The sequence below is a fragment of the Aptenodytes patagonicus genome, chromosome 7 (genome assembly GCF_965638725.1).
Source record: "Aptenodytes patagonicus chromosome 7, bAptPat1.pri.cur, whole genome shotgun sequence".
NCBI lineage: Eukaryota > Metazoa > Chordata > Aves > Sphenisciformes > Spheniscidae > Aptenodytes > Aptenodytes patagonicus.
In genome coordinates this window covers 26,299,576-26,325,481 of record NC_134955.1, presented here as the reverse complement: position 1 = coordinate 26,325,481, position 25,906 = coordinate 26,299,576, and the positions used below count along the sequence as shown (strand labels likewise).

Below are 25,906 nucleotides of genomic sequence, written 5' to 3'. Positions count from 1 at the left end.
AACAGAAAATTTTCAAATATTTTTCCCTGGGACAGAAACCAAGGCCTTCATTCAAATGGACCAGTCATTCAACGTGGCTGCTCACACACAGGAAAAAGTTCAAGATGTGTACTTTTTTTTTTTAACCACTATTAATCTCTTCTTTCCAAGCTTCTTCTTGAACATTTATCCTTGAGATTCCTGAGGTAATCATGTAGCTTGGAAAAGTGAGAAGAATATAACATGGTGTGCTCAGGGTTAGTCAGAACCAGAAGTCAGCAGGATCCTGGTTTGCTGCCTTTCATTCAAATCATCTTACCCAGGTTAAATACGTAAAAAAACCCAACCATACACAGGATATTCTGTAAGTATACATCATTCTGTCCTAAGAAGCTGAAAAGATCAACTCTGCCAAATGGATAACTACGACATTTCTTTAGACAAAGAAATGGAGGCAAGAAATTGTTAGACCTTCAAAGTTCCAAAAATTGATAACAAAACAACATTAAATCCTTAGATAGCAGAATGGCTTTGGTCATGTTGGCATCTTCAGAGGGCGGTGGTTTCACAAAAGGCAGATACCTTTATCTATCAATAATAGTACATAGGCAAGGAGTAACTTTTGACTTACAAACCCTGAGTAGCTACCACCACCCTACTATAATCCTCATCCTCTATTCCAGCTTCATTGGGAAATATTACACCCCTGCCCGGGAGCTCTGTCTTGGGTCTTCTTTTCTAATTCAAGTTTCTTTACATGAAATAAACTCCTTCTTATCTCCTGATTGTTTAACTAAAAATCTAAGCTCACCGTCACTCTGATGTGCTAGACGCTGACTCCCATGCTGGCCACTAGCTCTGACAGTTTATACCCACGAAGAAACTTTGTTTTAGATGTGAAACATTTGCTCTGCATCTGCGCAGCACTTGAATAATTGAATCCTGATCTGCAATGAAGGCTCCCAGATAGCGGGATGATGCAGGAAATACAATTTTTTTCTTAACCTTTGTCGGATCTGGAGGCTTGTCCCATATACATGCTCCTCCTACAGTATTCGTTTGGAGGCAATACCATGGTGACTGTCATGGATGGTTCTACACAGCTTTCCTCAGTATTGCAAGCGTGGCTCAGACCTGACCTAGGGCAACCCCCAGCAAGCCAGGGTTAGTACCACAACAGAGACGGCGAACAGCCTGGGACAGTCAACATCAGCTAGAAAACAGCCTGGAGGAACTACACGGAAACCATGCACCTTTTCGTTTCACCTGGGAGCTCGCTAGGAAGTCAGTACACGTCTTCCACGGCAACAGTGGTGTACATTAACTCTTATGTTAAAGAGCTGGTCTCCAATTCTACTTTTCCAAATGATCACAGACTTTTCTCAATATAACTCCTACTGTATAATGAGAACATATTCTTTGCATCCATTTTACTTACAATGACTTAGAGAAATAGCCTTAAGAAGGTTATTCCCAGGAACTGTAACCACCCCCTCAGAATAGCAGGTTGTTGAGTTAGTGCTGATGAGTCAGACGGGCTTTTTAATTCTGTTCTAAAAGGAATCACCACAACAGTGGAGAAGGGAGAGGAAAAATAAAAAGGGAATCGAGTGGAAAAGGCTTCCACCGTCTGATGATTCATGCACCATCAGTGTGACTCACCCAGCATTACTCTGCCATTAAAACATGGAGACTAGGCTGAACAGTCACAGTAATGAATTTTTCAAGAAAGGATTCTCCCCTATAAAGAATGATGACTTTGTCTGGATAGTGTTAGTGTGACTCACCTTTCCAGCATGCCGGGCAGCACCAATCGTGTCATCTGCAAAAAGAAAACATTCGTGATGGCTGAGAATGCAGACACCAGACAGCCAGAGACCGAGGGAAGCCTCCCTTCCTCCCACAGGCAGCTGCCACCCCCTCTACCCCAACCAAGGCTCGGGGAAGCAGAGACCATACTTTGCGTAGGCAGTTTATTTTTATTCTACCTGGATAACTTGGCTCTGTCAAGTAGTGTGCACTGAATCTGGTGAACCCATCCAGCTAGTAGCATAAGTACAGTAAGAGTAAACAAACAAACATCTTCACCGCTCTGCAGCATCTGTGGCCTCTAAAGAACATTAAGACACGAGAGTACTACGGTACATGTATGATCTTTCTCTCCTCACAAAAAGCATCTGTCTTCCTCAAGACTAAATTTACCACCTATGCCAAGACTCAAGACAATATCCAATGCATTTTAGCTAGGTTTACTGAACTGCTGATTTTAAGTTAAAAATAAATTGTGGAGCAGCAAAAGCACTGGACAGAACTAGTGAAGGTAAGTTTCCTACCTACAGAAAACATTTAAGACCCCCAAACATTTTTTGCTGATTACACAGATGTTTTCACACTGAAGAACCTACACCCCCACAAGCAAAGCAGCCTGGCAAACCTCCCCACTGCTCTGGAAGCTCCTGCCTTCGTTATGACTCTAAGCAATCTATTTACAACCTGGTTGAAGGATTCTCCAGAGCAGTAATCCTAAAACAAGCTTCCCAGTTGCAGACAGAGCAGCTCTGACAAGGGAAACAAATCAAGCATTGATCCAAACTTAGACAAATTTTTAATTAGTGTGAAATCCTAAATACGATTTAAATCCAAAACTTCTGCCTTTAAGAAATAATGTTGTCAAAGTTCAGCTTGTGCCAAATACTACCCTGCCCCCAACCAACCTTGTTAATAAATGTCACGCCACTGACACCAAAGACAGATCAGACAAGAAATATAAATTGTTACCACTTTTCACATCTTTAAAAGGTGTTCCAACAAAGTTCTTGAGAACACAGTGAGGAGGGGGTAATAAAATACTAATGGCACCAAAACGTTATGGTACTCCCACTGATACCAAATTACCTTGATAGCTTAAAACATGAAACATTTGAGTAGTATGGGAGGGAAAACACACACACAAAGAGAGAAATCAGCATATACAGGAGCACAAAACACCTGTAAGCACTTTTATTACAAAGAAACAAATCTTATTGTAGCAAGCTATTGATATTACTATCACCACTGCATTAGCCCTTACATACGACTGAATCTGGGTTTCGGGGTTTTTGTTTGTTTTTATTTTTAAATTATAAAACACATTGTTTCAGGAATAAAGGAGAAAAATCACAAAAGAAAACAAAGTTTCAGCTGATTGCAGTTAACACTCAAAGAAAATGGTAGAGAAGGGCTGTGTTTTGTATTTATTGGAATTTCTCACTTGGAGTAGATTCTGCCATCAGCCATGCTGCATGACACTTCAATAGGGACTGTACAGGCAGGAGTCGAACAGACCTTCTTTCATGAAGTTGGCTGTTGACATATTTAACCCTCAGTACTGCCCCAGAAGTCAAACTAAGTATTCAGAGTTGGTAAACATCACCAAGCTAAACAGATCTGATGCAACTTCAAAAAACCTTCTAACATTAAGTCTAAGTATACATGAGCTTTTTCACACACTAATGCTTCAAAAGAGATGTGGAAACGACTATTTCTTTTAATGTTAAAGGATAAAGAATGATTTGGGCCGATTTTAAGACTAGTTCAAGACTGGCAGATCTTTTATCTGGTGCAAGCTTTATGATCTCTCCCACAGGTCCCTTGGCAAAATGCAGTGTACTGTTTCTTGCCTCTAAGGGCAGCATAACGCTGCATATCATCTCCATAGATTGACACATGGACGTAGACTGCAATTGCCTTCCTTTAGGCAACCCATAATGGTCTGAAAACCCAGTACAGGATCTCCCATTGTAGTGCAGAGGGGAACCCACGTTTGAAACTTTGTCATAAATCCACAAAAATGCATTCATGGTCTGAATCAAAACTGTAACCCACCAAGCAGCTCTAACTTAGTGTATCACAAACCTGCGGGTTACTATTGATGTCCAAACGAAAGCACAGAAAAACATGCTACAATAACTGTTTGACTTAATATAAATTAAAAAACTATGAGCCATTGAGAGCTGAGATATAACAATAGGTACACAATTCAGGTAGAAATCAAGAAGTCTCTCACCACCAGCTATGTTAAATAGTCTGTTTCTAAAGTTCAGCTGGACAGGCAATAAATTTATTTTTTTTTCCCCCCACAGAAAAACACTGATGGCAAAACTGGATTTCATACTCAGCATCACTTCCATTTGTTTCCATTAAAATTAGTATTTTGAGGGAATTTCAAAAACCTGTGAAATAGGGCAAAACTGTTTTTCCTATCTGTATTTTTACATCGTGCTGTGTGAAGAGAGATATGTATATTCAGTATCTTTATGTACAGAAAAAAAGACTGGATTTTTTTTTAAAGAATGAAATAACAGAAGGCAGCTCTCTGAGTCAGTCTCACCTCACCCAGCCAAGTCCACACTCACACTGTTCAGCAGTGCAAGAGCGCTATTGGAAAAATGCTGGCAGGGCGTTCTGCAGCCGTATTCGGGTCTGGCAAATTTATACATTGTACACACATGTAAAATATTGCCAGCATTAATTCAAATAAAACAATCTATAGCAGAAACGTAGTTTTGCCACTAATAACAGTGTCCATACGAACTTGCACGATCTTTATCCAAAATAGCCAAACTGATTAACACTCTTGCCTTCAATAGCTGTAATCTCAGACATGCCATTATGAAACAGGCAGCTCAACAACAAACATCTAGAATTGAATAAACGTTTCCCAGATAAAGAATCCAAGTTTTAGCTAGGTCTTATTTAGAGATAGCCAGTTGTGTAATGAGGTGTATTTCATAAATGCCAAAGCATTGCAAGTCTGCGTCTGTAGGAATTAGCATGTAGGATGCCAGAGAACTCTATGACAGTGTTTCTTTCTCTGAAGGCAATCTAATAAAGGAAGAAGAAAGTGGCAGGCAACCTAAAGGAGAGGCTGGGAACCACCCTAAGAGTAGTGCCTTCAGTTAGTGGTTACTGAACTCACTGAGGCTTCCTTCACATAACTGTTTTTCTGAGCGAGTACTACTTTCCACAGAAATGCCAGTGCAGCAGTCGAAAACGTGAATGTTCCCAAGACTCTGAAGGCTCAGGTAATTTCAGACAGAGTAGCTAGACACTAGGCTATGTGAAAACTGCCAGCTCATCCAAAGAAAACTGTTTTTGATTTCTGAAAGTTTGCACGGGAGCAGAGTGAGAACTTGCGTGCATGTGTGCGCGTCTGAGAAATTTGCTCAGGACAGTCTCCTCGACATCAGAAGTTGTTAATCTTTTATATTTTCTATAGTCTGGCAAAAAGTTATGTTTAGCACACAACCATGAAGCAGTAGGTGTTGAGGTTTCTTTGCTTGTTTGTTTTTCAATGATTTCACAGACACACATAATGGTACCATAGAGTTTGAGGTATAGTTCCTTTGGTTTGGAGGGCTGCATTATTTTTAAGTCAACTTCTTTCACACCTAACCCTCCAGCTCCTAAGTTCCAGGATGCTGACAGCAAATGGCTAACAAGGTAGAGATTCATTACAGACCATTTAATTGATCTTTTACAGGCAGCTATCATTTCTTGACGTCCGTTTATCTGCAACTGCATTTATTACATGCCTGGGAAGCACTGGTTGTATTGTCCACTCTTCCTCACCAGACCTGTCTTCTACCTTCTAATTTTGGAAAAAGGAACAGCACTTTCAGTCTAAAGAAGCAGAGATTCCTACTTGCAGGTACAGAAATGCACAGCCATATGGCTAGATTTATGTTCTAAAACAGGTGCTACACTTAAAAGCTCCTATTAGAGGACTAACAAATAGTTAGAAGTTATAGCCATGTATTTCCAGTGTTTTTAATTCAGAAAAAAAAATCTCCCATTCTTAGTGATCACCAAAATGCAGTCTTTTCTCACCCCGATCCAAGCAATAGCTCAGGAGTAGAGCTTAGGGAAAGAATAATAATTTGTAAAGTTCTGAATACCTTTCAAATGATATTCACTCAGACTGCTAAAATACAGTAGGAAAAGCTGAGGTAAATATTCAAAGTCATCCTTCATAAATTATGGGCCACGTAATTGTTATCCAAAGCCAGAAACCTAATACCACAGTTGTATATTCAGAGAGAAATCATTCCACGGTAAGGTGTTATGACTGCAAGTCACTCTTTCCACTTCCAAAAGGGATAATGATCTCTAGTTAAGCCTATGCAAGTACAACAACGGATGAAGCTAGAGAACTTGGACAACATTTCTGCTTTGTTATGCAGCTGAGAAGCTTCCTTCAGATCTCATTCACGAATCTGGAGTGAAATTATAACAACTCAAAGCAACATAACTTTTTAAAGAGCGGCAATTTCCTGTGGTGCACCCACGCATGTAAAAAATACCATTGCTACCATAAGATAATTCGTAGTGCCTGGGTAGAGGATTCACACAAGTTCACAAATAGCTGTTTAACAAATAGTTAACTGACACCGTGCCTGTGCAACTCTCATCTGCAGACCTTGCACTGAAAGAACTAAGGAATTTTACTCATACACTGGTAGTTAAATTGATCACGAAACCTGTTCTCAGCATCTACCGTTAAGTTTTTATAATGTATCTCTTTTGAAACAATAACTTCTTAATGCAGCTCATACCCCAAGCAGAACAAGAATGATTTATATTTGTAAAAACTGGCAAGTAAACCTGATGTCAGTTCAGCAGGAAATCATGCAATAACGCATGTGGCAAGGTCAGGAACCAGAAAGGGGCACGGGACATACAAAGGGAACTACAAACTTAACATGCTGTAAGCCCTGTTCATTGCCAGTGACTTTCCTTTGAGCAACATTTTTAGGAGAGAAAGTTTTCCCTATTTAGAGCCACAAACTTTTGGAGTCCAGTTTACAAGGGAAAGCTCTCAAAATAAGCATCTTTCCCGTCCCCCTTTACGTAGGAAAAAGACTACTCAAATAAGAAGGCTGAACTTTTCTCTTTTCAAGATGTGGAATACGTATTTGTCTCAACCCCAAATCTACAAAAAGCCACAGAACTCCAGGATTTCCTAAATTTTCCCAAGTTACTTGTATTTTGAAGAAAAATCCCAAGTGCTTCCCTATTGCTGAAAAGTATTTATCACAGCTCCATTTCCCTTGTTCCAGCTTCCTGTGTATCATGCTCTCAGGTTCAAAGTCAGCAAGGTGGGGAAACCGCAGCATCTAATTTCTCCCTCTAGACCATCTGAATGATATTCATTACCACCTTCACGGAACGCTTGCTCCTCTTCCAAGCGTTGGCAACTGTACCTCTCTGTTATAAACTTATATTATGTACTTGGCTAAATCGTCGTCCCCCCCTTTGATTATGACTTTGAATATAAATGTAAAGAAACCTCTTGACTAGACTGGAATACACACATACAGAGTGATCTCTTCTCACAAGTCAGTGTTGCCACTTCCCTCAGAATTACGTTCCACTTACTGTGATCCCCTCCAATACACAGCAAATACAAAAATTCACATAGGGTTCTAGCAGGGCATAAGCAACTATCATCTGATTTCTGGTAAGGTACCTTTACAGCCACGGTATTAGACTGCACTAGCCCATCTGAACACTCATGGGAGAGAGAGAGGTAATTTCCTACTGTCTTTCAGGATTATTGCTCCCCAGGCTTTTCTTCTTTCTACGCATAGGTCTGCAAAAGACTATTTCCCCTCTTTCTCAAATATACTAGCTTCTCCTCCCCCTTTCAATTTTATATCGGTTGTGGGTTTTGTTTCCTGAACTTACAGTTTCAGACTTTGTAGGTAGAGTTGTTCCCTTGTCCTGCCTGGGATTCACAACCTGGTATAATTCACCTCTTGCTCCTCTTCCATTAAGAGGGCAGCTGACACTAGATCTCTCAGTTCAACACAGAGTATTTATGTATTTTGAAGTCTTAAGCAAATTATAAGCTTCTCAAATACGGTGATGATAAAAATGCTCGATCTTGTAGGCCTGTTATCCCTTTGTATTTGACACTCAGTATAAAACATAAGTAAGGTGATCAAGGCGAAGATTACCACAGACACCAAGGCATGTACATACATGTAATCTACTCTCCCCCTTCCTATGTTAATGCCAATTTCCAACCAAAGCCTGGCCTGCAAGGCTAAAATTTACATTCCCCCACAACATAATAGCTCACAAACCAATTCAGCTCCTTGCTTAATCAACTGCTAAGCCAGCACTCCCTCAACTATTTAGTCCTACTCATTTTTCAAGGGAACACAAGTTTATGCCTCACTCCCAATGCAATTAGCATATTGCGATGCCGCAAACTGAAATAACATACTTGCTTGTCCTCACATACTAAGTATCTCTTGCAGCTTCCAAAGGAGAAAGAAGGGCTCCCTGAAGTATGGGAAACTATTCTCTATGCTCATTACCTACCCACTTTTTCCACTGGACAGCAAGCCTGGCATCCTTAGCTTTCAGTACATTAATCCAACAGCCAAATCAAGTTTAATTGTTTTTCCAGGTGAAATCAAAGGCTGTAGCATACAAAGGTGAATTGACACAAGAAGATGCAGTTGATGCAAAGGAACTATAGATGAAAACTATACAGAGCAACTATAATTTTGGCTCTTCAACACTTGCTGGTTAGTGAAAAACCCCAGGACTTCTGACCTGCTATTTTATTCAACGGCAGAAATATGTTTAGTTTGTGTCTCAAAATGTGATGAGACATCAAAAAATTGTAATAGAAACCCATGTTACCTGAACTGCCACCAACAATCACTAAAGAGTTCTGCTTTTTAAATCCCCCCAGAAGCTTGAGATGAGATCATGACAGGAACCATGAAACTTCGCATACTACCCCATCTTCTTCCTCACGTATCTATCAACTCAATCCTTGTATAAGGCTGCATTAAGTCTCAAGCTTTCTTGAAAAAATACCACAAACAAAAATTCTTCATTCTATTTATGGCATCATCAAGACCTAAGGCACTTCTTCTTTTGTATATTATATGAAGAACGGAGTAACTCCTGCACGGCACATCACCATAAAAATGTGACATTTTCCAAAGAGCTTAAAAAGAACCTACTGTAGTTCGGGGGGGGGGGGGGGGGGGGGGCATGGACAAGGTGGTGTTTGGTTGGGTTTAACCAGTATTTTACATATGTGAGACTTCCAACATGTTTTACATAGTTTTACGTAGCTTGTTTTCAGTGGTGTACAGGGCACTTTGAAGGCAGATCACAGTAATCACAACACTTCATACCAGCCTGATTGAGCCCCAAAATTGCACCACTGTGGGGTTCATGGGTGATCTAACCCAACACTGCTCTAAGGACACGATGGGGTCAGACAGCATGGAATAGGATTTGGGAAAGAAACATGTTTAAAAGCTCTGATGAGAAACAAGTTCTCAAACATCAGGGAAAATTTCATAGTATTAGATCCTTTATGATTGGGAAAAGTATTAAACAGCAGGACCAACTAGGCTCATAACTTATCCTGCAAGGTGAAGATGGGGTCTTATCTCTTAGCATACCCCTTCCTACATGCTGCATAGTCCCTAGGAAATCCAATGAGCTGCCTAACAAAGAAAAAGATGGGTCAAAAGGTAAGGGATGAGCATTAACCCTTCAAAAATGCCTACGCTTGTGGCAACAAAACCGACCTTAACATTTCTGCAGTCAGACCGGGCTGAATATCTTGACTTTCCCACTTCAATTCTAAGGAGTGTTTCAGCCAGAACTGGAGTTATTTGACATGCATGCCAGAAGAGTTATGGTGTCCAACAGAGGTGTTGCTGATGGCACATGGTGCAGATTACCAAGAAGACAGGAGATATCATTACCTTTTAAGCACTGAGGAAGTTTTCTCCCAAAGGCAAGGAAGTGGATGGCAATGCTCCAGAATGTAACAGTAGACAGGTTATGCGACACCTGACAAGGATCTGGAGATACTGTGAGCAGAGCCTGAATGGGTACCAGCAAAACCTGCTTTGTCTCTCCTGTACCTTCACCTTTTCAACAGACCTTCATCTCCTTAAGAACTCGGTGCTCTCTTCCATCCCAAACTTCACGTTTTTAATCAGGCAAGAAGGGAGAATTTTTTTTTTTTTTTTTTTTTAAACACACTTACACCCCTGGATAAGAGATGGTATCAACCTAAACCACTGAACTAAATATTCACAGGATTACGTCCCAAAAATCTAAGTGAAAGGACATACAGACTTCTCCCAAAATTATTTTTTCCTACCATGATTCTCTAGTTCTATGGGTTCTCCTGAAAAAATGACTTACAGATGGTACATATCTCCAATGTACTCCTCTCCCCCAAACAGTAAGCATCTGGCGTGCCTACTGTTTAATTACACAACAGGCTCATGCAGGAGGAAACATTTCCAAGCCTGGAAGCTTATGCTCAAACTCTGATTATACCCAGTAGCACGAGCTGTTCACGGTCAAGAAAAAAAGTTTTTAAACAGAAGGAAAAACACTATTAACACACAGCAAGTAGATATTCAGTAAGTTTTTATATGTGTGAAGACAACCACATTAGAATGTGAAGAGGCTGACACGATGCAAATTTTACAAGAAACTGTATGACAATTTTGTTAAATTATTGACCACCACTGATCATAAACACAAAAACTCAAGCCACAAAACAGCACTAGTTATTCTGGAAACCAATATAATCTGGCTGCATCTCTGGAATTTTAGGTGTATACCGAGTTAAAGCAGACCTCAACTATTATTCTAGCCTACCATCTTCAGAAATACGTATTAAAGTAGTTCATCTGTAACTCTTCTATTCTAACAAAATGCTTCCAGGAAGACTGACACCCCAAATTCTTTAATCACTGAATAGTGCACTCCCTCTGCTGGCACAGCACAGATGTCACACCTTAACAGAGGCATTCTTCTGATTACACTAATCTCTAGCGAAGAGGCCTATGCATTACAGCGTTACTTCACATTTACACCTGCTGTAGCTGTGCTAACATTAAAACAAGTCTGCTAAATGACTTCCATAACAGAAGTTTTCAAAGGTGCCCATTAATAACTGACTTCTCTGATGAAAATCTTGCAGGAGTGCAACAAGACACCATGGGCCACAATCGTCAGTCAACTAAAATCAGTGCTCGTCACGTTAGCAGTCATCTTCAAGGTGAAAAGTTTCTGAAGACTCACTGTTGTAGCATTTCTAACTTTGCAACAAGTAGTTCTAAGATGTCAAATAAAACACACACAACAGTGAGAGTCAGCAGCAGCAGGCTGACATTAACAATCCCATTCAGTCATGCAGGGGTTGCATTTTCACTGTTTGCCTATGTTTTAATAAGGTGTGAATATCTTACCGAAGCATTATTTTAAGACGCCCTGTGCCTCCTCACATGGAAACAAAACACCTACAGTTTAGACTCCCTGAGAGCACTGTACTAGATTAATTTAGTACTTAACCTAATCAGAACAGCTGCAAGAAAGTCAAATCTTTCAAGCCAGCTTTGAAACACCCAATATTTCGGCTTTGCAGCAAAAGGTTAACCCTCAGCTAATGGAGGTGCAAGTTTTGTTATGCATAAGAAGAGAAAGTTAAGGTTTAGCAGTGCATAATCACAAGGAGTTTCTTCAGCAGTTGCTGGTAATACACTAATTGACTCCCGGTGTCATGTAAGCAGCTACTATTGCCTCTGCCCGTTTAAAGCTTTGAAATACTAGGATGAAAATCTGATTTTTGAATGGGCCTCATGTTAATAAACAAGGGAACAGCCGTATGTTTTAGCCTGAAGTCAGGCTGATTTCTTCCCAATGAAAACTTCAGTTTAAATATCAAAAAGGGAAGGTAACCTTACTTCAGAAGTTAATGCCCACTTCTGTGAACTTAGTTTTCCTTCTTGCTCATCTATTTCGCAGAAAATATTTAAGTGCCTTCTGATGACAGTGTACAAAAAACCTTAGGTATGCAGAGATAAGGGTTGCCTACCCCAAGAAACACAGATACAGGGGGCAAAGAATGAACGATTTACAAGAAGGACTAGAATGATAAGCATGAAGAAGCATTAAGTGTTGTTTTGTGTACATACCTTGCTCTTCTAAATAGGTAATAGGTATCTTTGCAACAAATTATATTTCACACAACAATCAGGACAGTCTGATACAACAATCATAATTTCTGGGTTACTCCAAGATGAAGAATGAACCTGTGGTCCAACAGGTGAAAGTAACTGCTTCAGACTACTGAATTTTAATTGTTACTGGTTTTGTATTAAGACATCAAGAGCAAGTATTGGTAACAGGGCACTTACCTTACAAACAGACATGATGTTAATGTTGATCATTTTGTCGATTGTCTGCAAGAAAACAAAGTTTTGGGTTTTGTTGTTTCAAGTTATTTGATCAATATTTACATACCCTCTGGGTTATAAGTGCCAGGGTAAATTAAACCTTACACTTATACATCCACCTTTACTCCTTGCCTTCCTGCTTAAGTATCAGCAGCAGTGACAGGCTTTCAAAGCAAAGTCTGTGAACTGCTCTTGGTCATGTTTTATCCCTGATTAGGGACTCATACCAATAAAGAACAACACAGATGTATCACATTGACACCATATTTCCTAACACTATTTGCAATATTTATGAACATAAATAAATTCTGATATTTTAGACATGTTCATAAATTAATGTCTGTACTTTGCTCTTAACCATTTCATAACAGTGTTTTTAGTGACTTAAAGTTTATTCATCAGGTAAAAAAAAAAAAGGGTTTTTTTGCTAAATATTATGAAGCTTAATTGAAGGTGAACCAAAAACCAGACATATTTATCAATACTTAAGCAGAAAAAACAAATCTGCAGTGAATAAATACAGTTAGCTACAGGGGTTTAGGAAACAAAATCATGCACCAGTGAAAGTGTTCATAGTCAGAGTTTTCAAAGTACTCAATGCAACCAAGATTGTCCCTACATTACAAAATGTCTAAAACTGTCATATTTAAGTTTCATAATAGTGTTATGGAATATGCAGCTTCCATTCATGAAGTTGCTTGCTTCCCTTCCCTTCAGTCACTTAGGAACCTCCCCACAAGCTAAAGCAGCTCAAGAACAGCCGCCAGCTGAGACCACGGACAGGAGTGGAATTCAGATCTTGACCCCAGAGCATCTGTCTAAAATAGAAATACAAAATGAAGAAGCAGGGAAGAGCGTAAGTAAAAAACAACACAAAAAACTGAGGCTGCCATCATCTGAATTGTGTTATGTTGCTTATGTAAACCTCTTAGCTTTTTGAACCCTTAATTCTAACCAGAAAACCTTGTTATGTGAGTACCTTAACCAAACCTAAATACTTTCACCATATCCATTAAGCATTTAGTGGTAAAAATGAGAACACTAGAAGGTACCACAAAAGCACTTACTTTATCCAGGTCTGGAACATCAAGAAAATATTCAGGATAAACATAGGAAATTCCCACATTGTTGACTGAAACGAAAGCATGAAGTTTTAATTAGATTGCTTGGATGCCATCTGATTTCTCACGCTCTGATTAATGACAATTTTCAAGCAATACTCTTAAGATGTTGCATCTAAAACATTCTAACCCCTTTAGCCAAGTTTCCTTAACTGTAAATATACTTGTACCCACACAAGTGGAATGTGAGAGTGAATATGCAAGCCATTTTAAACGTGTAAATATTAATTCTCCAACTGTTTAAAAGCTGGCACGTTTAGCACATCGTACCCATCTTCCACCGCTTTTCACAGTGCAGGGGAAGAACATTTCCTCTTTGAGAAATGTCAGCGCACACCGTGCAAGTGCACGCGCGACATCGCTGCAACACGGAGATGCAGTCGCCAAAATGGAGTTTCAAGCCAGAGAAAAGCTCTCAGCGCCTGGCAGGACATCAACTGAAACTGTTTAACATCTTTATTCTTCTTCTGATAAATAAGTACATACATACAAAGTGAAATAAGATAGCAAAAACGTCTCCCGGTAAGCCTCCCCAACACTCCTCCGGCCAGCCGCTCCCTTCCCCAGGCGTCCCGAGGGCTGCAGGCCAGCGATCGCTTCGGGACACGCACCGTGACCCTCCCCAGCCCCGGATTCCCGCGGAGGAAGGCAACGGGCAGGCCGGCCGCCGCGCTCCGCCGGGGAGCGGCGGCAGGTGGCAGCAGGAGTCCAGGCGGCGGCGGCCGCCGCCCGCAGCGCCCCGCCGGCCCGGGGCGGGAGGCGCCAGCGGCGGGGCGAGCTCCCCGCCCCGAGCAGCCCGTGTTTTCGACGGAGATTATCCGCCTTTAGAAAGGGTTTCTGGTTTGCTTTCGCTGCCTCGTCAGGGACTGGTTACAGGGAGGTTCATCGCAGCAAGCTGTTCTCCCGCTCACCCCCACATCTGCAAAATCTTTCCCCGTTGGCAGCATTTAAAATTAACCGAGAGGATGCATTAATTACTTAAACCCAATTTTTTTCAACACTTCAGACTGGCGAGGTTTTATTCTCAGACATGAAACCAATATCCATTCTCGAATCCCAACACAAGTAGGGGAAAACTTCCAATGCCGTTAGGAAACAATGCTGCTCTGCAGCCTTGGTTGCCTCAAACTTGATAAAGCATATTGATATGGAGACAGAAAAAAGCAAGCAAATGGGATCTCCGTTTCCTAAGTATCTGTTGTTCATCTTACGCAAGTGAATCGTGTGACATTTGGTTGCTGTGGCAACATTTTACATTTATATAGTGTCTTACACCCCAGAGAATCCCAGAGTGCTATGTACGCTCAACAGCACTGTACACCTCCAGGGCAGGAGTCTACACCACCGTAAGAAACACCGTCAAAAGGTACTGATGCCTTTTTTTAAAAAAAAAATAAAATTAAAAAAGTGGCCCCTACATCTGTGCCAAAAGCTATCATTTTAACATCCAACCTGAAAGATATTTAAGAATCAATAGGGATGCAGGACGTGCGGGAAACACGTAGGAGAGATTCTGGCAAAGTACACAAACTTCATTCAGAGATTCCCTCGAATGATAGCTCCTGTAGTCCACATCTTTGTGTATTTATGGAAACCCTTAGTTCATTAGTCATGTTGTGTGTTTCAAATTTTTAACTTTTAGATAACCTTTAAAAATACAGGAATTGAGGAGAACAGGGAGTGGGCAAATTCCCAGCAGACATTTGCTATATTTAGAAAGAGAGAAAAGTTTTAAAAAGGAAGAAGGTCCAATCTTGCTATTGCAAGAGAGCACCAGATTTTTTCCTTCTTTTCATCCTAAAATAAACTATTTTTCAGTTCATCTCTCTGGAAAGGATTTTGGCTATGAACTGTGGCAGGGTTTTGGGACTAACCTTGGTTATTCTCTCCAAATTTAGCATATTTATATGATTCATGCTACAGAGACAGTCGCACAAAATTCACACCCCTTACTGCAGACTGGGTCCCTGATATGTACCCTTCCACCTTCAGCAATCATGTTCTACCAGATCATACTTTGCTGCAGTTTGGAACAGAACATTACAAAAATTAGTTTTCAGTTTGTACAGGCCTATTTTACCTAGAGAAATCTGGATAACAACAGGGTAAGACACTGTCCAGCTCAAACTCCTTTCGAGAATCACAGCGATCTAAGAACAGCAAAAGAAAGATTTCCCACCTCTGCTTGTTTAACATATTGCTGTAGCTAGCACATGTTCGAAGTCACTGACAGACGCTGTTTTGAACACACAGCAAAACATTATGCAAACTCTTTTAGCCTTCATACGTGGGTGAGAAGAAGCTTCCAAATAAGAAGTTTACAAGGATTTCAATATGTAAGTACTTTAGTTAGACTCTGTGCAACTATATAATCAAAAGCTCAATCTTGAGCAGTACACGTGGAGACTTCCGTGACTCTTAAGTGTAAGGCTAAAAAAATAATCAGCATCGATCACTGGCAACCAGGCTGTGCTACCAACGCTTCTCATACCTACCGCTCCAGATGAGACCTGAAAGAAGAAAATATACTGGAACCTGAGAATTCATCCCTTATGGCTGTTCTCATTTAAACCCATGTTTTCCCTCACACAAACATGAAAAACGCAGATCAGCAAAAGCTATATTCCAGATTGCAACAAATGCTACAGAATTTAAAGTATAAGGCACTAAAGCATGAAATTAATTGCCGTAAAAAAATTAAGATACGGTCTTTCTGCAGTAGCCATCATCTGTGTTGAAAAATTACACTGGCAAGTGGTTTCTTGCCATACAGCTACAACTGAGGAAAAGAAAAAAAACTACGTATCATGTAATCTGATGAGCCCAAGCATGAGATCTACTAAAACTGCTAGTGATTAGTTAGAAGAGAGATTTCTGTAAACCTGCACTGACAATGGCTGCAAGAAAAAAAAGCAGAGGAACTCAGCTAGAGAATACACAACTCTAGAGCATTCAGTTCCTATTTTTACCATGTTTTTAGTCAAGGTGCTCACACAAATAAAAGCAAGAAGCAGGCTCTGTTTGAGGAACGTGCTTGTTTTCCTGTAATAAGCTTACACAAAATTTAAGACACATTCACCACTTTAGTGCTCACTTTGAGCAAGACTATGAAGAGTCAGATTTTCATTATTTCGTGCATCACCATAACCTTATCACAGCCTAAGAAATAATAAAGCCCTTCCAGCGTGGACACGTACCTCACACAGTAAAAGGTTTGCTGGAGTTCTGAGACATTTAAGTGATACACTATTCTGCAGCAATTGCTACGTGACAGGCAGCTTGCAAGCCTTACATTCCCTGAGTTGATTTTGACGGGACAGATTAGAACAGACGTTAATTTTAATCTTCAAAATTTCTTTGGAACTTATTTCCTTCAGAAACAAGAAACAAGGCACCCATAGCTTTGTCACAACTACCCTTTACAAAAAAACACATTGTTGGCAGGTGTAGTTACTCAATGGATTTGAATTTTTATAGCAATTAAATTCTGGATCTCATGAGTTGCGTGTACTCAAATCTGTCAGAAGTATTGGGAACATTCTGGGCTTTATCCTTTAATGCTATTTTTTAATTGAGTTTTTATAGACACTATTTTCTTGGGCATTATTTGCAGACATCGTACAACAAGATTCATCCATTAGCAAAGTTCATACACTATATCATCATGCGTGTAACATTTATTTTGAAACATGCTTTTTTAATAAAAAAAACACAGTTCTAGCTCAAATTATTGCACTTCAGGTTAGTAAAATGAATTTTGTAGTGAGAAGTACTTTATCAGATGACATATACCAGTGGATGACCGAGCTATGCAACTTTACAAAATTTCATGCCTTACGTTTAACCATCACAGGTTCTCATCCCCATATTGAGTAACCACAGAAATACAGGATATGCACAGGTATATGTGCTTCTAAGGAAAGAACCAGAAAACTGATAAGAAACTGCCTTTACACCACTGTTCTCAAAAGATTCAGGTAAACTGCTGTTACGTTTAAACTCTTCTTAATTTGTGATAAACACCTTCTTGAAATCACCTTAGTTCTACATTCGACAAAGTAACTGGATGGATCACTTTGTTTTTTCAAGGACTACCACACCACCTACCTCCTGCAATTTCACAAACCATACTCGGGCATATTGTGTTGCTACCAGCAAAAGAACCGCAGTTTACCAACATGACCAGAACATGCTTAAAACTTTTGAAGCAGGAGCCAGTTACTTGATGCTATATTGTAATGATTAAATTTCAACAGCTCTATAATTAAAAGTTAATGGTTCTCCCACAGGGCTCTACTGCTAAGCTGAATCTAAGTATCTGGAGCTTGCTTAGGTTCTAAGACAGCATTAGGTCAAGTCACTGTGCACACAGCCATAAGCTAAAGAGCCTTTAGCAATCACAGAATAACACATCAAAAACATTCAATAAGCATCACAATTCCTGGAACCTAAGCACACATGCAAGCACCATCTCGTGTACTCGATCAACAGGAAGCTAAAAAACATACCCAGCATGCAGCAACATAGCTTTAGTCAGGCAAACATTAGCTTTTGTGAATTGTTTTCAATAAACTTCAATATGGGAAAAAGTTAGTAGGCACGTTGAGACGAAACACCACTATGAAAGATGTAGAAAGATCAGATACAAACCTAAAACACCAATCTCCAGGCCTTCCAATCCTGCTTTGATTCTACTGTAAATATCTTCTCTCTCTCCAAAGTCTGCCACAATGACTTTTGTTTCCACTTTGTACTTCTCCTCTAGAAAAAAAAGTTTTTAAAAGTTTAAGTTTGAAATAGTTGAATTACCATTCAGATATTAAGAATATATCAGTTATTATGGTTTTACAAAACATTATGTTAAGTAGCTAATATTACACATTACCATTTTCACCTCTGCAATAGGAATCCTTGAATTTTAACATAACCTGCACAAGAAGTTTGCGACATTAAGCTACTTCTGGTGAGAACAAATTCTCAAATGATTCAGCATTTTGTTTGCAAGGGACAACAAAGATGGCAAGAAAACAAATTATACGGGTTTGCACAGAATCAAAAAAACAAAAGCTGAAATCTGAAAATGCACGTACACAACAGTGTTCAAGTACAACTTAAGAACACTTTTTTCCAACTTAAGCCAAATGGTAAATGAGTTGCTTCAGACCAAGCAAAACAATTCTTTATTGCCCTCCATTTCCATTCTCACTGCTGGTGCCATACGACTTCTTGAATATTTAGTATTTTGAACATAAATCAAAAAGGGAACATGTGGGTGAACAAGAAGAGCAGAACTTCAAGTTTAATCATTCCAAAACCATTCTGATATGCTGTCATCTCCTTCCTTAACAGAACAGGAAAAATACACGTAGCCAACTACATTTTGAAATAGAAGAAAGCAAGTATTAAAAATACTTCATATAAAAAGCAATTCTGCTTCCATCAAGCTTAATCAATTACACTGAATTAAAATCAGTACAGTGTCCTCTCAGACTTCAAAAGAGCAGAACAGTAGCTTAACACCGCAGCATCTCTGTTTTGCTGCACCTGACTCCCACCCTAGTGCTCCTTAAGGAACCTGTATACAGCTTGAGAAGGATTTTGCAGCACTTTTCCCCCAGAACCATTCATAAAAGCAGTGCCATGTTAAAGGAAAAGAATCATTCACAAAAAGATTAGAAGCAGCCAGATTCCCATGATGCTCCTTCCCATTCAAGGGAAAGCCACGACTCCCATGATCCTGCCGTCCATTCATGCAGAATCATGAATCTACTGAACCCGCTGGTTTGCTGGCTGCCTCCCCTCCCCCCCGCAATAGCCCTAATAGCAGATGAAATTATTTCTCCTCCTTTTCCCCCTCCCCACCCTCAACCTCTTCATCTCTCCTGAACAGCTGCATTGTTTAAAAATCCCCTGAGAGATGTTGCTATGTCAAATGACGACGTAAGTAGCATTAAGCCCCTACTGCAGCAGCAGTCTTGTGCTCACATCAGAACAAAATCAAGTTCAACGTTGGGGGGGGGTAGAAATGGTCTATTTTTGAACACAGCTGTTCTAATATTTAGCATACACATGCGAGTTCTTACAGGACACTGCATTAAAAGGCAGCGTTAGAGGCACATCTAATATGTGCGAGTGGACTGGGCGGGCAAAGTCCAAGTCGCACACTTCCACACATGTGCCATTTTTAACTGTTTTGTGGGTTCTGCAGCTGTCTTCACTGCCACTCAGATGCCTCATGAAATGCGAGCTGTTTAAAGGACCCAAACACCATCCTCACAAATTTGCTCAATTGGTACTGGCCCTTTTATACTCAACACTCTTCATTAGGATTGTTACTGATCTATCTTCAAAGCCTTTTGAAATCACTACAGGGATACTGAGAGGATGTGGTAAGGAAAAAAAAAAAATCTGAAGACCTAATACTATAAATAGAAAGAAAAAAAAAAAAGTCCTCACATCACTGTTCATATAAGACCCTCCCCTGAGCCTTTAGAAAATTAGCAAAGAACCACTACATTTAAGGTAGTCAAGCAATACACCTATAAAAAGATGCAGCACCCTTTGTGGATGGAGCATGGGTAGTACAGTGTATAAAAACATACGAAAAGTAGAAGACTGCCTACCGGTATGGCCAGAGGACACAGTCTTTGTGCGGTTGCTCACTGCAAACATGCGAGACTGTCTTGCCCCGGCAGATGCCACCTGCTGACCAAACCCTCCCTCCCCATTTCACACCAGAGTTCAGTTATCCTGTAACTTCTGCGTATCCCATGCTCTGTCCAGAACCTGTGGTAGGTGGGATGATCCACTACATCAGAGAAAAGACTAGTAGGTACACCTGAGAAACGGTTCCATGTCAAACAACGATGCAAATAGCATTAAGTCACTTTTACATAAGCCCATCCTAGTAGTCAGAGCACAAGGTGCAGAGAAGAACAGGTGTGCTCTGCTCTGTACGAGCAATGGAAAAGGGAATTTCCTTGATCTTAAGAAGGATTAAGATGTTCTCAAACAGATGAGCTAGAAGAAAGAGTAGTGCACATCCTTGTTTTATCTGCCAAAAAGACTGAGATGTAGCGTAATAGAGAAAGAAGCAAGCAGGCTATGTCCTAATCCAGGATATCTAGCAGTCACTGGGCTCTTGCTGTCCAAGAAGAGAAAACCTGAAACTCCTTAATGGAGCTTTCAGCCTGAAGACCGTGAGATACTCGGGAGCCACAGGGAGCAAAAGAAGGGTATCAGCCAGTTTTTGCAGTCAGCAGCTAGAGGATCTGAAAGAGCTGATATTATCTGCCAGCACGTCCAGCATTCCTGATGATATATTGAAAAGTGAATCTAATGTTTCATCTTTGGAACTGGTATTTCAAATGCTTCTTAGCGGGGAACTGAATATTACACCGCCATGTTATCAATAGCTGTGCAGCAATCGGTCATCACCTACCCATAAGGTCTCAAGGATGGGAAAGGAAGTTCAGCAGACCTCCTTCACATTCCTCAACTCTGACACACCAGTGTTTTAATCATCTCATTTACTAAAAATTTCAGGTGAGATCAGTACTGACCCTACAAATAAGTTTTAACCTAAACTTGCACATGTCCCGTTAATTTACAGGGCCTGTAAACCTTAGCCAAGACTTCTGGTAATTTAGCAAGAGACCAACTACGCACAACAGTATCCTGGTAATCTAATAAAAGCAGACATGATCTTCTGCAACCACACCATCATTTGAAAAATAAGTTGTTGACCACGAACAAAGCCTTGACAAAACATCTTCACAGCTGTGGGAAGGCTGAACGAACCAATAGTCATAATGGTGATAGAGCAGGATGGTAAAGGACAAAAAGGCAAAGTGAACTTTTGTAGAAGATACTGGGATGGATTCTTTCGAAGATCCAGATAGCAACCCAAGAACACAGACTGCAGAGGCATAGGCATGTCCCAGACCAATACCTATAGAAAAACAGTGGTCATGCAAACAAAGGCAGTATAAAAAATGCACATTAGAAGGGGAACATAATGTAATTGGAAAAAGTGCCACTTTTTGCACAGGTGGTAAAGAACTGACCTCCTGAGGCATGTTCCCATTCTATGCATTCCTGCACAGTACAGGATGAGACGGTCTGGAAACAAATAGGCTATTTAACCACGTTCTTCACATACACATCATCAGAAATACACACACTTTTATGGATAATCCCTTGAAGAAAACACTACCTTTGGTATCCTCAGAAAAGGACTCCAAATAGTGTCCCAAACTTGGTTAAGGTGCCACTATTCAAAATAAGCATAAAGACATTTAAGCAGTCATTCCAGGTCTGCCCAGAGGTCCATCTATGCAAGTATTTGCAAGTATTCTGTAGCAGATAAAGAGGAAAATGGTATAAAGAAAGTACATAGTAATGTTTCCTCAATTTATTATCCCAAGCTCCAACAGTTTGTTGCTCAGAAACTTCCTGAGCTGGGTATGTCTACCCTGATGGCCTTCAGCCAGTTTTTCCCTACAGCTGTTTGCCCAGTCACTACAAATCCCTACACATTTTCAGCACCCACACCACCTCACCGCTGCCACATTTTTTGCTTTTGAACCTGCCAAAAGCAGAACTGACCAAATTGCAAATTGGTGTGCCTGGATCCATTCTGATTGCTCCATCTGATACTAGGTTTTTGAACTGCCACCGCCTCTTCCTCAGTCATACCTCATAATGATTTTTTTTTTTTCCCCCCATTCCTGTCACTATGCATTGGTTGATAGCAACCAAATGTCAGTGCAGTAACACTGAAGAGGTAACTTACTTTCATTACTTCTCAATTTTGAGCCAGCAGACACTAGGGTGTTAGCATTTACTTGTTTTCATGTCAGTCTTTTCAATTTCCTATGCATGTCAGACTTCTCCTATGCATCTTCTAGATTTTTCAGAATTTGAACCTGCCCCTTTCAGCTTTTACAAATCTTACCTTATTGAATTTCACAAGCACAAGGAGGGTGGAAGGGAGACAGCAAAAACAAAAGCCACATCTATCCTACACGGTCCTTCTAAGGGGTCTCCACTATGATAAAACTTTTAAATACACTCATGCTTTGAAAAGAAATGATGCATATTATATGTCCAGATTTCAATAGTCTTCCTAAACTCTGGTTTTTAATTTTTATACATTGTCTAATGTTCGTGGAAGTTCTTGCAAACAAATATTAGAGACTCAGTTTGACATTTTAAAATCAGAAACCAAATTGTCAAGTTCAAGATGTTTATTAAAAGGATACTCGTGTATTCATACATGATTTAAGTCATCAATAGTTCACAGGAAAAGAATATTTACTCTTACACAGATGTGACTTTAGTGTTTACCTAGAAATGCAAGAACAAAGGCTGCTAAAGAGCAAATTAAGCCTAAGAGGCCCAGGGGAGACCCCCAGTTCTACCTTACATGGAAACAGTACCTCCAGGTGCCAAACGAAGTTAGTTTGTAGCCAGCAAGATCATAAGTGAAAAGATGCTGCAGCACTGGGGCAGGGGGGGAGCAGAATAATACTCAAGAAAGACAGACTGGTGGAGCTGGAAACCATGCACTTCAGCAAGCAGGCAGCCACGGAGCAGGCACAACTGAGGCAGCAGAGAACTGAAGACAGAAAGGTAGAGCAAGGACAGCTCAGTGGCAGAAAGCACACCAGCACCGTCCTGAGCAACAGCCAAAAAGACACAACACTTAACTGATTTCTCATCTATAAGATGGTTAGTAACAACCTCACTAGGTGAAGCAGAAGCTTAATTAACTCCAAAGGCCAGAAAGATGTCTGACTTACAGGAAATCTATCCAGTGTCTTGCTACGCAAGGAAAACACTAATCTAAACGATCAGGCAAACTAGGGCACACCTTTGCTACTAAAAAGATTCAGGTGCAAAATAGCACCACATTACCTAGAACACCAGAAAAAAGGATCACACTGGAATTTAAAAAAGTGGAACGTTAGAAACTACAGTGAGCTACAACCTAAATAAAGACTAATAAAGAATTGTAAAGTGGTTAGGAGGTAAGCATCTTCAAATTTATTTTTTTGGAAGCTTGCAAATAATTCAAAGCAGCAGCCCCCCTAAGCTGAAATCTGGGTTGACAGGCTAAGAAAATGCTAAGGAAGTGAAGTTTTCAGACACAGATAAACTGGGCTTGAAAGAAGGTTCCCCCAGAGTAGTAACCTTGTGTCCTCAGATGCGAAAGCAAACAGACACTAGCCTGATGGTCAGGAGAAGCAGCTCAGTTTACCTGACAGAAGCAGTGTCAGTGTTAAAGGGGTCTGTGGTACAAAGTCCTGCTGGGAAACAGGAAAACTAGAAGATCACCATACCTAACAAAATAACATTAGTACTTGCACCACCTGTTTCAAAGCAGTTGGCTACAGCAGCTTGAATTTGCACCGAGTATGTTGAAAGAAATCCAGTCAACTTTGCAACAGAGAGGTTCAGGACACGAGGCCCACGTTGTAAGCAGGTACTGGGAAGCAGTTATTTCAAGCTCAGGGAAAGTACATTAAAAACCTCTTGCTAGAACTGAAGCATCTCATCACTTTACATTCAAAGCCTCATATAAATACTGCCATCACAGTGACATGGTATAAAGCAACTGTTTGCAAAAACATAAAAGAAGTCTCACTTGGTCTTTAGCTTCAGGATGGCCAGACATGCAAGCAAAGCAGCAGAAAAATAGCTCTCCATTCTTCATCACACAGGAGGGGAAAAATTTGTTTAAGTAAGGAGGTTCAACTACATCCACAAATAAAGATGTCATCTTTCCAGTATTGCTGCAGTGGCAAAACTCACCCTAATCCGGCACCCAGTCTCCAGAGAGTTTGTAACCTTTCAATAAAGGGTAAGAAGCTGAGAGATGAAAGCAAAACATGAAAACCTTCTGCTTTTTAGTACTATACCTATGCAGGGCAGAGATGAAGAAGAATTTAAGAGTATAGGGCAGCTGCAGATAGCTCTACAAAGTCTTTGGGCTTTTTTAAGGGAGAGCCATCCATTTTGGGAACGTATCCAATTTAGGACTTTCAGAGTTCACAGAAGTAGCACACCGAGTGTCATGTATGGCTGGAATCTGTTTTCCAGAAGGACCAAATACTTCCAGACTGGTGACAGCAGATTGTTACTACGCACTGATAATATTCACCATATAGAAGCATGTTAAAGTCAGCTGGGTATAACAAGAGCTAGCTTTTTCTGATCATTTTGTAGGGACTTAAGAATGCAAGCAATGAGCTTTCCCTTTCAGTAGAATAGGTACAAGCTGTTAATTACAGTTTTAAGTTACTCAATGAAGTCTAAGATATTGAGAAAGACATGTAAAATGAGATAAACCTCCCCCCCCCAAATCAGTCACAGTGAAATACAGAATTACCAGAGGAGCATATGAAGCATATTAAGAAAAAGAGCAGAAAGCCTGGAGAACCTGCAATATTCTTCAGGAATCAGATCCCAGTAGCACAGGTAACAGAAGGAGAAAAGGTGATCTAGAGCAAAACCTATGGACTCTTTTGCCCCATGCATTTTATTTATGTTTTGATTACCAAGTCCATAGACAAACTGAATACCTAAAAGGCTAGCCTTTCTGAGGGGATGAGAGTTCCCATTTGTGTAGCTGTATCAGTCCTTGTCCCAAATGACAGATCACGCTTCTCATTTCTGCAAAAGAAGAAACAAGAGAGACTAGGGCCTGGAGAGCAGCACAGAAGATAAGGGAGGGTCAGTGCTGAACCCTCATCCAGAGGGATGCTGCACAGCAGAGACCCCATGCAAGAGAACACGAGTGTCCAGAAGGGGAGCAGATATGCAGCCACAGATACGGTAAGATTTTTATTATGATACCTAAGTTATAGACATTTCTATAAAACTCCAAAGCAGAGTACCTAAGGAATAACAAAAGTTGAAGTAAGTTGTAGCTAAAAGAAAGCTCTGTCTGCACCTGGTTTGCAAAAGAAGTCTCCAGGTAGGAATGCTTTACTGTATCAGTTTCTGCATAGCATGATGAGATGCCTGCCTACAATTTAACAGAACTTGCTATGTTTCAACACATTTTTAAAAGCACGTGTGTATGCACATTTTTTCAAGCACTAAGGAATAGGTTCAGATTCCTTTCATTCAACTACACATGCAACACTGCCAGGGAATTCCTTACATACTGCACTAGTTGCACATGTAATTTCATAGATACAGCTTCCTTAAAAACAGTGAATATTTTAAAAATCTAATCACATAGAAGTACAGAATGGGTAAAAAATGCCAGACCTTATTTAAAAAGTTACAATTCTGTTAAACAGCTTTAAGTTCGAATACACACACATACACACAAGTCAGTTCCTCACTTCTCTCAGCTTTCAAAGACGACACAGCAGAAGATGGATCTCTAAGCCAAAGTCCACAAACCCTTGAGCCACAGGGGACATTTAAGTTTTTAATGTGTATAAGCAGTACTGTTGCTACAAAACATAGAAAGAAAACATGCTTTATTAATACTTGCCTCCATATGCTCCTCTGACT

General features: G+C 40.2%; 1 protein-coding gene across 1 annotated transcript in view; it reads right to left on the bottom strand.

Moving 5' to 3' along the window:
- HSD17B12 (hydroxysteroid 17-beta dehydrogenase 12) overlaps window positions 1-25,906 on the bottom strand; it is a 94,089-nt gene that overhangs the window by 19,598 nt on the left and 48,585 nt on the right. Inside the window, 4 exon segments of the mRNA XM_076344403.1 lie at window positions 1,767-1,801; window positions 12,216-12,260; window positions 13,322-13,386; window positions 18,026-18,136. Of these exon segments, the coding sequence (XP_076200518.1) occupies window positions 1,767-1,801; window positions 12,216-12,260; window positions 13,322-13,386; window positions 18,026-18,136 (256 nt within the window).